The sequence below is a fragment of the Conger conger genome, chromosome 14 (assembly GCF_963514075.1).
Source record: "Conger conger chromosome 14, fConCon1.1, whole genome shotgun sequence".
NCBI lineage: Eukaryota > Metazoa > Chordata > Actinopteri > Anguilliformes > Congridae > Conger > Conger conger.
In genome coordinates this window covers 16,361,066-16,372,118 of record NC_083773.1, presented here as the reverse complement: position 1 = coordinate 16,372,118, position 11,053 = coordinate 16,361,066, and the positions used below count along the sequence as shown (strand labels likewise).

Below are 11,053 nucleotides of genomic sequence, written 5' to 3'. Positions count from 1 at the left end.
AATATCAACAATAATCAATTTAAATGTCTTAATTAAATTAATAAAAAGCATGTCTGGTTAATGCTGAGCACCAAGAGCGCAACTCTTGGGAGAAGCAACACTCTGCTTAGAGATTAACTGTATATGAATAATACATTGCCACAAATGGCTAGACGAAACGGATTGCAATGAGGGAGAGAGACGACAACCGTGCGCGTTCATAGTTCATTTTCGTACATGTCTTGTACGTGCGCGCGACCTGCGTTCTGTTAAGTTGCGAGGAAAAGATGGCTGCGTCCGTGTGTAGAGCCGGGAGCGCTTTGGGTCGAGCGCTTGTCAAAGGTCCCAGCGTAAGTACACGAGTTAATGTTCGTTAGTATCGAAATTAGTGAATAGTATCCATCCGTCCATATATTGTGGTGTTAAGGGGTGTCTCAGGTAACCTTTGTAGTTAGCACGCTAGCTTGCTTAGCGGCCGGTTAGGAAAGACATTTCCTACACACGGCCGTCAGTTGTATTCAAGCAGTGTAAGGTCACAATGCTAATGTTAGCTCAATGTATAATTTCATGGATGTAGTGCTCTCTAGCAAAATAACGACGAAATTTTGTGGACAGCTAAAGTGTGTTATGTGTCTTAACTCGTAGATGAACGTATTTCGTAACGTTGAGGGGTGATCTGTTGCTAGCTGGAATGAAACAAGGTCATAATGCGGCCGGCTAGCTCACTCATCACGTACGATCAAACGAGCTAACTGTTGAAAAGGCTTTTTAGACACGTTTCAGTTCTTGAATTCTGTTTAACGTTTTTTTTCTTTCTTTTTTTTAAGTTGACGTGCGTTGCTTAACATTCACAACATGTTTACTAAGTAACGTTAGCTAGGCGTATTGACGTTAGACTAAGTGGGATCCAACTCGCTGTTGAAGGTTTCAGAGGTTCGTTCTTTCTTATTATGGCACAGATTTGTGGACTGTGTTCATTTGTGCCTAGCTCTTTGTGCAGTAATCAGGGTTTCCTTGCTTTCTAGTCTGTCTTGTCTTTGAGACGGGGTCAGGCCAGCCTGTCCTATGCACAGAGTCTTTTGGGGGTCCCCGAGACCCAGCTCACTACCCTGGAAAACGGCCTGCGGATCGCTTCAGAGGAGTCTGGGCATGCAACCTGCACCGTGAGTACTGTTCCTATGCTGTTCCAGAGGATTTCGATTCTTTAGACTTTCTTTGGACCAAATGAGCTCTCGTCTGTGCTTGTCACTTGAGTTTGTCATGGCCTGTTCTCCAATCGGAGAAATGTTTATAAGAATAAGGCATTGTCTGGGGGCAGGGTATTGCTGCCTACCCTGCACCCCACCTTACATTACCGTCATATAGTTTGGTAATCGTAAGACATTATTCATGCCTTCAATGTGTGTCCTCCTGGTTGGCCAAAGACAATTTTCCACAGATGGGGACAAAAATATGTAATCTAAAAGCGTAATAAAAACAGCATGCATAACTATGTTGTATCCCTGCCCCCCAGACATGCACATACACAATGTCTTGTTTTCCTATGTATTCTTCTGTTATCTTTCTCTTCCACTCAACTAATTTTCTCTGCCTTCTACACCTCTCCTGACTCTCCTGACAGGTTGGGGTGTGGATTGGCTGTGGCAGTCGCTATGAGACAGAGAAGAATAACGGAGCTGGCTTCTTGCTGGAGCACATGGCTTTTAAGGTAATCAAACTCACACTGTTGGCGTAGCTTGAAATGGGCTTGCAGCATAGGCCCACTAAATTATGAAATGGACATGTTTCCCTGTGCTTTATTGTGTTCTCCAATATGCAGTTTTCTCACTTCTGTCTTTGTTCCCCTTTCTTTACCAATCTCCCTTCCTTTACCAATCTCCCTTCCTCCCTCTTTCTCCACCGTCTTCTCATTTTCCTTTGCTTACTCTTCAGGGGACGAAGAAGCTGCCTCAGTCTGCCCTGGAGGAGGAGGTGGAGTCCATGGGGGCCCACTTGAGTGCCTACACGTCCCGGGAGCACACTGCGTACTACATGAAGACCCTGTCCAAGGACCTGCCGAGAGGTGAGGCCTGTCCTGGCTTCCTCTGGGTGTGTGTGGGGAGGATTGACTCTTTCACATCGCAGTGGCAGAGGGGCTGTCTTCCTGCACATGTGTGTGTGCGCGGTTGGTTACCGGGCGTTCCGTGTCTCCCCAGCGGTGGAGCTGCTGTCGGAGGTGGTGCAGAGCAGCTCGCTCAGTGAGTCAGATCTGGAGCGGCAGCGGGGGGTGGTGCTGAGGGAGCTGGAGGAGGTGGAGAGCAGTCTGCAGGACGTCTGCCTGGACATGCTGCACGCCACCGCCTTCCAGGGCACCTCCCTGGGGCACAGCGTGCTGGGGCCCTCACACAATGCCAGGTACTGCACACTGCGCACTGCACACTGGGGCGACACTATGGGGCCCTCACACAATGCCAGGTACTGCACACTGCACACTATGGGGCTACTATGGGGCCCTCACACAATGCCAGGTACTGCACACTGCACACTGCACACTATGGGGGGACACTATGGGGCCCAATATGAGCAGACACTCGTTTACATGTATACACAAATGCACATATAATTTGTCAGGTGCATCTGCAAATGCACAAAAAAATACACTGTTTTTGTTATTTTGTCTCTGTACCCCAACACATTGGATTGAAAATGAAAACCTAAGTATGAGGTTAAAGTGCAAACTGAGCTGTGGGTATTTACATCCATATCTTGTGATCTATGTAGGAATTGCAGCCATTTTCATCGGTAGTCCCCAAACCTTTGACGGGCGCTGTATATACTGTGTACATACATTGTTTGAAGCCTGCTGGTTTGATGAGGGCTTGGGCTCTGTAATTCCCTGCTGCAGGACTTTGACTCGTGAGGACCTGGTGGATTACATCAACAGCCACTACAAGGCCCCTCGCATGGTGCTGGCAGCTGCTGGAGGTACGTGATGGACTTTCCGCAATCAGCGTTTCGCCGCTCCTTCCTGATTTGCTGATGTTTTGATTAACACCCGGCATTGAGTCATCGTTATACATTTCTGAGGTATTGGCCCGTTTTGACTGTGCTGTGTCCCTGCAGTGGTTCTGTGTTTCCCTGCGCCGTATCCCTGCTCTGATTGCACTGTGGTGTGTATCCTGACCCCTTCTCTGCAGGCGTGAACCACAGTGAGCTGGTGGACCTGGCGCAGCAGCACTTCAGCGGGGTGTCGTTTGAGTACGAGGGCGATGCTGTGCCCGTGCTGCCCCCCTGTCGCTTCACAGGGAGCGAGGTATGGAGCGCACACCCTACACTGTCCAAAATGACATTCATTCATCATTACATTCCATATATTTACATGAGCACTGTAAGTCCCCTGATAATAGAGCCAGTAGTAGTGTAGTCGGAAGTACTTGTATCATTGCCCCATCTTATGAAAAGTTGGTAAGAGGGGGCATTTCTTATCTTGTCCGATAATTTGTTTAGACTGTTCTGGAATCTGTTGCTGACTCTTAACTCTTAGCTCCCGGTGAGTGTTGGTATATCTATTTTACCTCCCTCTGTCTTCCCCTCTCTACCCCCCATCTCTAGATCCGCATGCGTGATGACGGCATGCCCCTGGCTCACGTTGCCATTGCAGTGGAGGGCGCGAGAGCCACCAGTCCTGACATAGTTACCCTGATGGTGGCCAATGCCGTAATCGGCAACTATGACATCACTTTTGGTGGAGGGAAGGTGAGTTCTCTCGAAGGTCCGACGTGGCTTTCCATTCATACTTCCTGTTGGCTTTTCAGTTCTCCGAAACGACCTCGCTATTATCGCTACTCGCTTCAATCGTGCAGCACAGCAGTGTCAAACTGCAGTCTGCAGGGATTTTTGTTTTTGTTTCAGACAGCAGGCAATAAGCAATTTGGACTCCTGTAATGCCGTTTTTGCGCGTTGTGCTCATCTGGTTTGAAACAGAACCTGAGTAGCCGGCTGGCTAGCCTTGCGGGGGAACACAAGCTGTGCCACAGCTTCCAGGCTTTCCACACCGCCTACTCTGACACCGGTCTGCTGGGGATCCACTTTGTCACAGACAAGCACAACATCGATGACATGATGTACCACGCCCAGAACCAGTGGTTAGTGTCCAACCGTTCATAACACATAATGGTGTTTCAACACACTCTAATGTACACAGTAAATGTTGTTTATATTTACGCTTATATATTACACACTCGCTTCAGAGGAACTGATTTATACATCCTTGGTGTATTAAACATCGTATTATCATAATATCGCAATATCGTTCGGTGTTCCACCTTATACCGTAACTACGTCATCTATAAACTCATAAAAGCATGATTAAAATGGGATTCAGTGTACTTGTTTGTTAAATTGCCTCTGTATTTTAGTTTGTGGCGTGCGCACATGCTCGTGTGCATGTGATGCAGACAGGCGCTGTCAGACGTGGTGCTGACGCACTGTGTTCTGGTTGGGCTCCTGCAGGATGAACCTGTGCACCACGGTGACGGAGAGTGATGTGATCAGGGCCAAGAACTTGCTGAAGGCCGCCCTGGTGGGCCAGCTGGACGGTGAGGAGCTCCTCTCTTCTCATTCCCCATCTCTCTGTCTCCTCTGTATCTAAAACCCTCTCACGGCTTGCTGTCTCCCTCCGTTCTGTTGTTTCCCCCATCACACATGGCTGTATACAGTCCCTGGTGCATTGTCCCTAGTGTATTGAATGTACTATTAGAGCTTTGCCTGATAATGACGACTGTATTTAGTCTATATGTATATATAAGCTTTTACAGTTTAACTGTACTGTGTCTATGTTCACCGTTGTGTTGACTGTACTGTAGTTACTACGGCTGTGCCGTATTGATTCTCTTTTACTCGACTGTTGTAAGTGTGTACTTTATTGACCCTGGAACTGGTCCTTCAGGGACCACGCCCGTGTGTGAGGACATTGGCAGGCACATCCTGGACTACGGGCGGCGTATCTCTCTGGCCGAATGGAATGCCAGGATCAATGTGAGTCCTGCTCGCATTCCCAGCTCAACATTAAGACCACAGCTACTTGTCCTCTTCCGCTCTTAAGCATTCTAACAATGCCATCTTTGCCCAGTTTACTCCGTACCATGTGGGGAAACTACCAACTCTTTTTCATATACTGGCTTCTGGTTGGAAAAGGGGTACTATAGTTGTAGAGACCGGAGTTGTCTTGAACCTGATGGTGAAAAACTGGAACAGTGATGTTTAAGTGATGCACACTGGAACATGTGCTTGGTTAACCCCCCCCTTGTCTCACTCTCTCTCACTCCCGCACCTGCAGGCTGTCACCCCGAGCATGGTGCGAGACGTCTGCTCCAAATATATCTACGACAAGTGTCCCGCCGTAGTCGCTATCGGTAAGTCCTGTTTATATGGTATAATTACCGTGGCAACCAAAAGCATATAATGCTGCTGTGTAAGGCGTGTGCTGACATGGGGGTTTGGGTGTGCAGTGTGTGTGTGTGTGTCGCCAAATGTTCTCTGAGCTCGTTCTCCCTGCTCCCTCAGGTCCCAATGAGCAGCTGCCCGACTACAACAGGGTGCGCAGTGGCATGTACTGGCTCCGGTTCTGAACCTGCTGCTCCAGCGTTAGTGTTCACGTCCCCTCGGACCACTCCCAACTCCCACTGTTCTCCACCCTGTGTCTGTTCTTCCCACCATGCAATGCAATGGAGAAACTCTGTTCCCCAGAGTGCTGGCTGTACACTGTGCCATCTACTCCCCCTTTTCTTTTCTTCCCCCTCTCCATTCCTCTTCCTTCTCCTTCCTGAACATGCGTTTGGTGTTGGAAATGGATGTAGACTGTTCCGTTTGTTTTGTTTGTTTTACTCATTTTACCAGTGTTTATTTCAGTATCCACCACATACCTGAAGTGTGGCCACAGGATTAGTGGAGCAGTAGCTGAACAGGTTCAGACATTTACATACTCCGTGCGTGGAGGAGTGCATTCGGACTGTGCCCTCAGGCTTCATACAGTACTGTAGGTGGGAAAAGGACATGGTGCATTTACAGGGTAATCACCGGAGTCACTCCTAAGTTACTCTTTTATTCAGAGGAGAATGGGGAAGTATTTATGAATTTATGTACCCTTTTTTTCTGTTGTACATAACTGCAACTCTGGTGCATCCAGATTCAAATAAACATATATTAAAGTAGCTCTCTGTTTAATTGACCTCAAATATTATTTTATATTAAGGAAATTTAGATCTTTTAAGGTGTGTGAATGTTTTGTATGAAGATGTTGCCAGGCAAGTGTGTTCTGGTGTAGGAATAGACCTGCATTTGCTCCACTAGTGGGATCAGGACCGGACACATCCCTACAAAAGTGCTGCTATTTCACATATAGTAAGAAGGCAGCATGCTTCTGTGAAAGTCCTGTGCTTGCATGAACAAATTCTTGCTAGAACATAGTATTGTGTTTTCATTGCTCTCTGAGTGCGGGTGTACTTGCAGTGTATATATGACCGTAGAACACAACTGAACCGGGATTAGTGCTACTTGGGTTGTGCGGAGGCGCTAATATATACAGTCCCCTCAAAAAGGCAAGGCCAATTCCTTTGTTTTTGCAATACACTGAATAAATATGGGATTGAGATGGAAAGATGAACACAAGACAAGTTCAGAATTTCAGCTTTTATTTGGTATTTACATCTACAGTAGATGTGTACTACTTGCATAGCATAGCAAAACGTAGCACCCTGGCCACCGATTTTGATATTCCTGAATAAGGACAGCGGGTCGAGCCCTGAAGCACCGCGCACGTGCAGAACATTTTCACTGAGGATCTGTTCTCATCAGCAAACTGGGCTCTCTGCCATGGGGGATAAGACGTGAATGCATACAAGGTCTCTGGGGACACTGGGTTGAGTAGAGTGCCTTAGGGCAGTGACTGCAGGGATGGGGGGTGGAGTCCAGTCTGGAGAGACTGGCACATCTCTGAAAAAAGATCTAAAATTCTTCTTTTTTGGAACTAAAGAGAGGTTTGTTTATCTGTGTTTGATTAATAAATGGGTCAGCAGATTTGTGCTGCTCATTTCCTGGTGCAGTTATCAAGATGTTCCGTCAGACGACTGCAGCCCCTCAGCCTATCTGGGTTAGATCATATTAGTCAGGGGTTTGTCGTCACCAATATTATTAATCCAAAAAAAATAGGATTAATTAATATATAATATTTATTTAGCTGGTATCACGGATAGGCATAGAGCTACATGACGCTCAAATATGGTTGTTTATATCCATCCATCCATCCATTATCTGAACCCGCTTATCCTGAACAGGGTCACAGGGGGGCTGGAGCCTATCCCAGCATACATTGGGCGAAAGGCAGGAATACACCCTGGACAGGTCGCCAGTCCATCGCAGGGCACACACACCATTCACTCACACACTCATACCTACGGGCAATTTAGACTCTCCAATCAGCCTAACATGCATGTCTTTGGACTGTGGGAGGAAACCGGAGTACCCGGAGGAAACCCACGCAGACACGGGGAGAACATGCAAACTCCACACAGAGAGGCCCTGGCCGACGGTGATTCGAACCCAGGACCTCCTTGCTGTGAGGCGTGGTTGTTTAAGATATTAGTATCATGGTAACATATCCTGTAGTAAATGGTTCATATAAAGGTAAGTGAAACGCTACGGTTTTGGCCAGGTCTCTCTTGAAAAAGAGATTTTTAACTCAATGGGACATTCCTGGTTAAATAAAGGTTAATAAATAAACTTAGTCAGTTTGAATGGGTATATTATAAGGTACATACAAGTGGAACTCTGCCTTGGTAAGTACCTTGGTTAAACTGGTCTATATCCATCAGAGACCGTTGCATTCGTTGGAATAACGTTAATACAAATTCCTAAACCATTACCTAGGGTTTCAGACACTGTATTTGTTCTTGATTGACAATACTCCAAGTAAATCATTGAGAATTAGGGAGGGTGCAATGCTTGTAGTTTAATGCATCCTTTTCTGCCATTGTGAGCGACTCATCCCACTGCATGGAACACATTGCGTGAAGTGTAACAGATTCACAGGTCAACAGAGCAGCCCTCTGACCCTCCCCTCAAAGAGCTGTGGTGTTCTGTGTCCACATCATTACGCGGCTGTCTGGTGTGTTGTCTCACAAAAAACCTACTTTCATTCTACAACCTACTTACATTCCCTCTGAAATGAAGAGCACCCTCCTCGGATCTCCAATTGCGTACATCTCCCACTATATACAGCATATCTGTCCTCCCCTCCGTTTTGCTCTTTTCACAAATGCTGAAAAACTCTTGAATAAGCTCATTAAATTATGGACACAGCCATTTCACAATTACAGTAATAAATTATTATAGTTGTGAAGTATTATTTCACAACTACGTCTATTGTCATTTGGAAGTATGACTATTCTGTGCCTATGAAGATGTATGACAAACTGTATAATACAATAAATTAGTACTGTGCATGTTGATCTGATGCCATTGTCTTGGGTAGTTTGTAAGACTTTCAGTATCGAACAAAAAGAGGGATGGAGAGGGTGGAAATGAGTGGATATGGCAAAGGAGAGGGGCAGGGGGCGAATGGAACTAGTGGTTAAAAAGATGGAAGAGATAATGGTTGGGAGAGCGAAAGAGGGGGTTGGACCAGGGGCAGAGTGACGGGAGTCAGGGACACGAAGGGACAGAGGAGTGGAGAGACTGTTGGCACAGTCCACTGGAGGCTCCTCCCCTCACACGCAGAATAACTGCAAGACACAGACCGCGAGAGGGAGGTTTATCATCATCTTCATCATCTACTCCACTGAGGGACTGGGGGCTGCCATTTTACAGGACTTTTCTGGACGTGAACACTGGTGGCAGGTAATTCCCTCTTCTTTTTCATAATTTCTGAAAGTATTATTAATATGTTTTTTAAATATTTCATATTTAATTGCTTTGGTTCCTGTCGAGTTCTATATTGTTGAGACACATTAATGCACCATGTCAAGATCATGTAATTCCAGATATTTTAAACTTTAGTCTTCTATTTTTAGTTTTACTGTGAATAGCACAAAAGCTAGCCCCAGTCTGAAGGAAATCTCTTCCACATTATGTACTTTCCAGAGTGATATTTCATTTAGACAATGTGGGCAACATTGTGCTACCACTGTGCTAGTTTGGCTCAGCACTATGTCTTGCATTGATGTGCAGGGTAAGACGTATGTAGGTTGGCATGTTTAGTGGTATTATCTTATGTGATTACACTGTGCTCAAACATCAAGCACGGAAACCTTACAAAAACATCTCTATTACTGCCAAAAAGACAATAATTAGGTTAATTCTATTGAACTGTTGTTTTTCTTAGAAATATCCCCATTTCAATACAAATAATTTTATTTTTAACTGTACGATAATGCTTGCATTAAAAACAGATATTTCCACACTTTTCAGGGATTTACAAAAAGATATAAAGCCAAAATAGGAGATTTCAGATTCTGAGACCTACTTGTCAACCATTATGAATTAAATGCATTCAATATGTCTTTTCTTTTTCCCCATTCTCTCTCTCTCCCTCTCCTTCTCCTTCCCCCCCATTGCCCTCTCTGCCCTGTGCCCATTCAGTGTAAGACAGCATTGCTCCCTCAGTGATGCGTGGCATGAGGCTCTGTGTGTACCTGGCTCTGATGCTTGTGGTAAGTGGGCTGTGCCAGGGGAGGGGATTTGGGGACCTACGAGAGCAGCTAGAGGAAGGCAAGGGGGACCGAGACCTGGTGGCCCTCAGCATCCTTAACCGGAATAGGGGTCCCGGATCCCTGCAACGCCCCCAGCTTCGACCCTCCAACCGGAAGAACAGACTCCAGAGGCCTGCACCCCTGGCCCCAAAGAGGAACCCCCAGGGGCCACGCTTTGCCCTGTCACTGGACGTCCCCACCAGCATCCTCAGTGCCCTGATAGACCTCGCCAAGAACCGTGAAATGCGAACCAAGGCAGCCGCCAATGCTCAGCTGATGGCTCGCATCGGAAAGAGGAAATAAGGCTCGTGCTCCCAGTGGACTGGGGTTGGGGTTCCAGACTGAGAGCAGGGCTGGGTGGGGTGACCGTTAGTAGTGGGGACATTCACATGTTAGGAATGGGTGAGATGCTGACCTGAAAATTATACAGACTGGAAATATGTATGACCAGGACAAGTTTCTTCTTTATCTGTTGTAGCCCCTGGCTAGCTTTGTACCTCAATACTCTTAAAACTGACTACGCCTGAAGAGTAATATTCTAGAAAAACAAAACAAGTTCTATCTGTGCAACAGTTGTGAGATGGGTCTGCATGAATGTTTGTTTCCACCAGCCTTAGTTGAATCTTAGATGACTGACAGACTAAAAATAAAGGGAACAGTATTAGAGTTGTGATAGTATGGTCTACCCAAGGATGCCCAACCATTATAAAGGTTAAATGATTAAAAAGATGATTTAGTTATATTTATGTCTCTGAGAATGACGTTATTCGGGTTTTTAATTACAGACACTGTCAAGCAGTGAATCACAAATTAGTCAGAGACACATTGTTGTTCACAGAGACGTGCTCTGATAAGAAATCAGCTGTGGAGCGGATATTGCCCCATCAGAGGAGCACCAGAGATTCTATTCATGAAGCATTTCCGTCTTTCTTGATGTCCCACCACTCTGAACTCAGAACTCTGAAATGAAATCAGCACTTTGTTCAAAAGGCAAATTCCCCTCATATTCAAAAAAGTCATATGAAGGTATCAGGGGTTTTAAGTTTTCTAATTAGATGAAAACATATAGCCAGACCATTTCACTGTAATCAGCAATGTATACATGTCATCTAGTGATAATCTCTACAAATACTGTAAATAATTAGTCAATGTTGTTTCCATGTCATATAAAAAAACACTTGGTTGAATTATTCAAGTGAATTTGAAAAAAAGTTACCTGAGTCAATAATGCCTAAAAGTACTATGCCTGTGTTCCTATATAATTGGAACCAAGTTCCATCATTAAAAATAAGGTGATTTTACAAAAAAAACTGTCAAATTGCAATTCAGTTTAGATTGAGAACTGATGT

General features: G+C 45.6%; 2 protein-coding genes across 2 annotated transcripts; both read left to right on the top strand.

The window, feature by feature from the left end:
- Positions 1 to 184: 184 nt before the first annotated feature.
- On the top strand, positions 185 to 6,170 carry LOC133110104 (cytochrome b-c1 complex subunit 1, mitochondrial-like). The gene is made up of 13 exons (XM_061219982.1): positions 185 to 329; positions 1,005 to 1,142; positions 1,601 to 1,687; positions 1,912 to 2,041; positions 2,175 to 2,373; positions 2,864 to 2,943; positions 3,156 to 3,271; positions 3,571 to 3,714; positions 3,943 to 4,103; positions 4,471 to 4,556; positions 4,907 to 4,995; positions 5,297 to 5,372; positions 5,524 to 6,170. Exons 1-13 carry the CDS (start codon positions 267 to 269, stop codon positions 5,586 to 5,588), a joined length of 1,434 nt encoding a protein of 477 aa, XP_061075966.1. The 5' UTR covers positions 185 to 266; the 3' UTR covers positions 5,589 to 6,170.
- Positions 6,171 to 8,805: 2,635 nt separating this feature from the next.
- On the top strand, positions 8,806 to 10,944 carry LOC133109289 (urocortin-3-like). The gene is made up of 2 exons (XM_061218548.1): positions 8,806 to 8,853; positions 9,595 to 10,944. The coding sequence occupies exon 2, from the start codon at positions 9,621 to 9,623 to the stop codon at positions 10,005 to 10,007; it is 387 nt and encodes a 128-aa protein (XP_061074532.1). The 5' UTR covers positions 8,806 to 8,853; positions 9,595 to 9,620; the 3' UTR covers positions 10,008 to 10,944.
- The last annotated feature ends 109 nt before the right edge of the window (positions 10,945 to 11,053 follow it).

Bases quoted from the DNA above. Each gene is read 5' to 3' on its own strand.
- LOC133110104 (XM_061219982.1), top strand. From the start codon at position 267: ATGGCTGCGTCCGTGTGTAGAGCCGGGAGCGCTTTGGGTCGAGCGCTT. The intron at 1,143-1,600 runs GTGAGTACTGTT...CTCTCCTGACAG, and splicing joins CTGGGCATGCAACCTGCACC to GTTGGGGTGTGGATTGGCTG. The intron at 3,272-3,570 runs GTATGGAGCGCA...CCCCATCTCTAG, and splicing joins GTCGCTTCACAGGGAGCGAG to ATCCGCATGCGTGATGACGG.
- LOC133109289 (XM_061218548.1), top strand. From the start codon at position 9,621: ATGCGTGGCATGAGGCTCTGTGTGTACCTGGCTCTGATGCTTGTGGTA.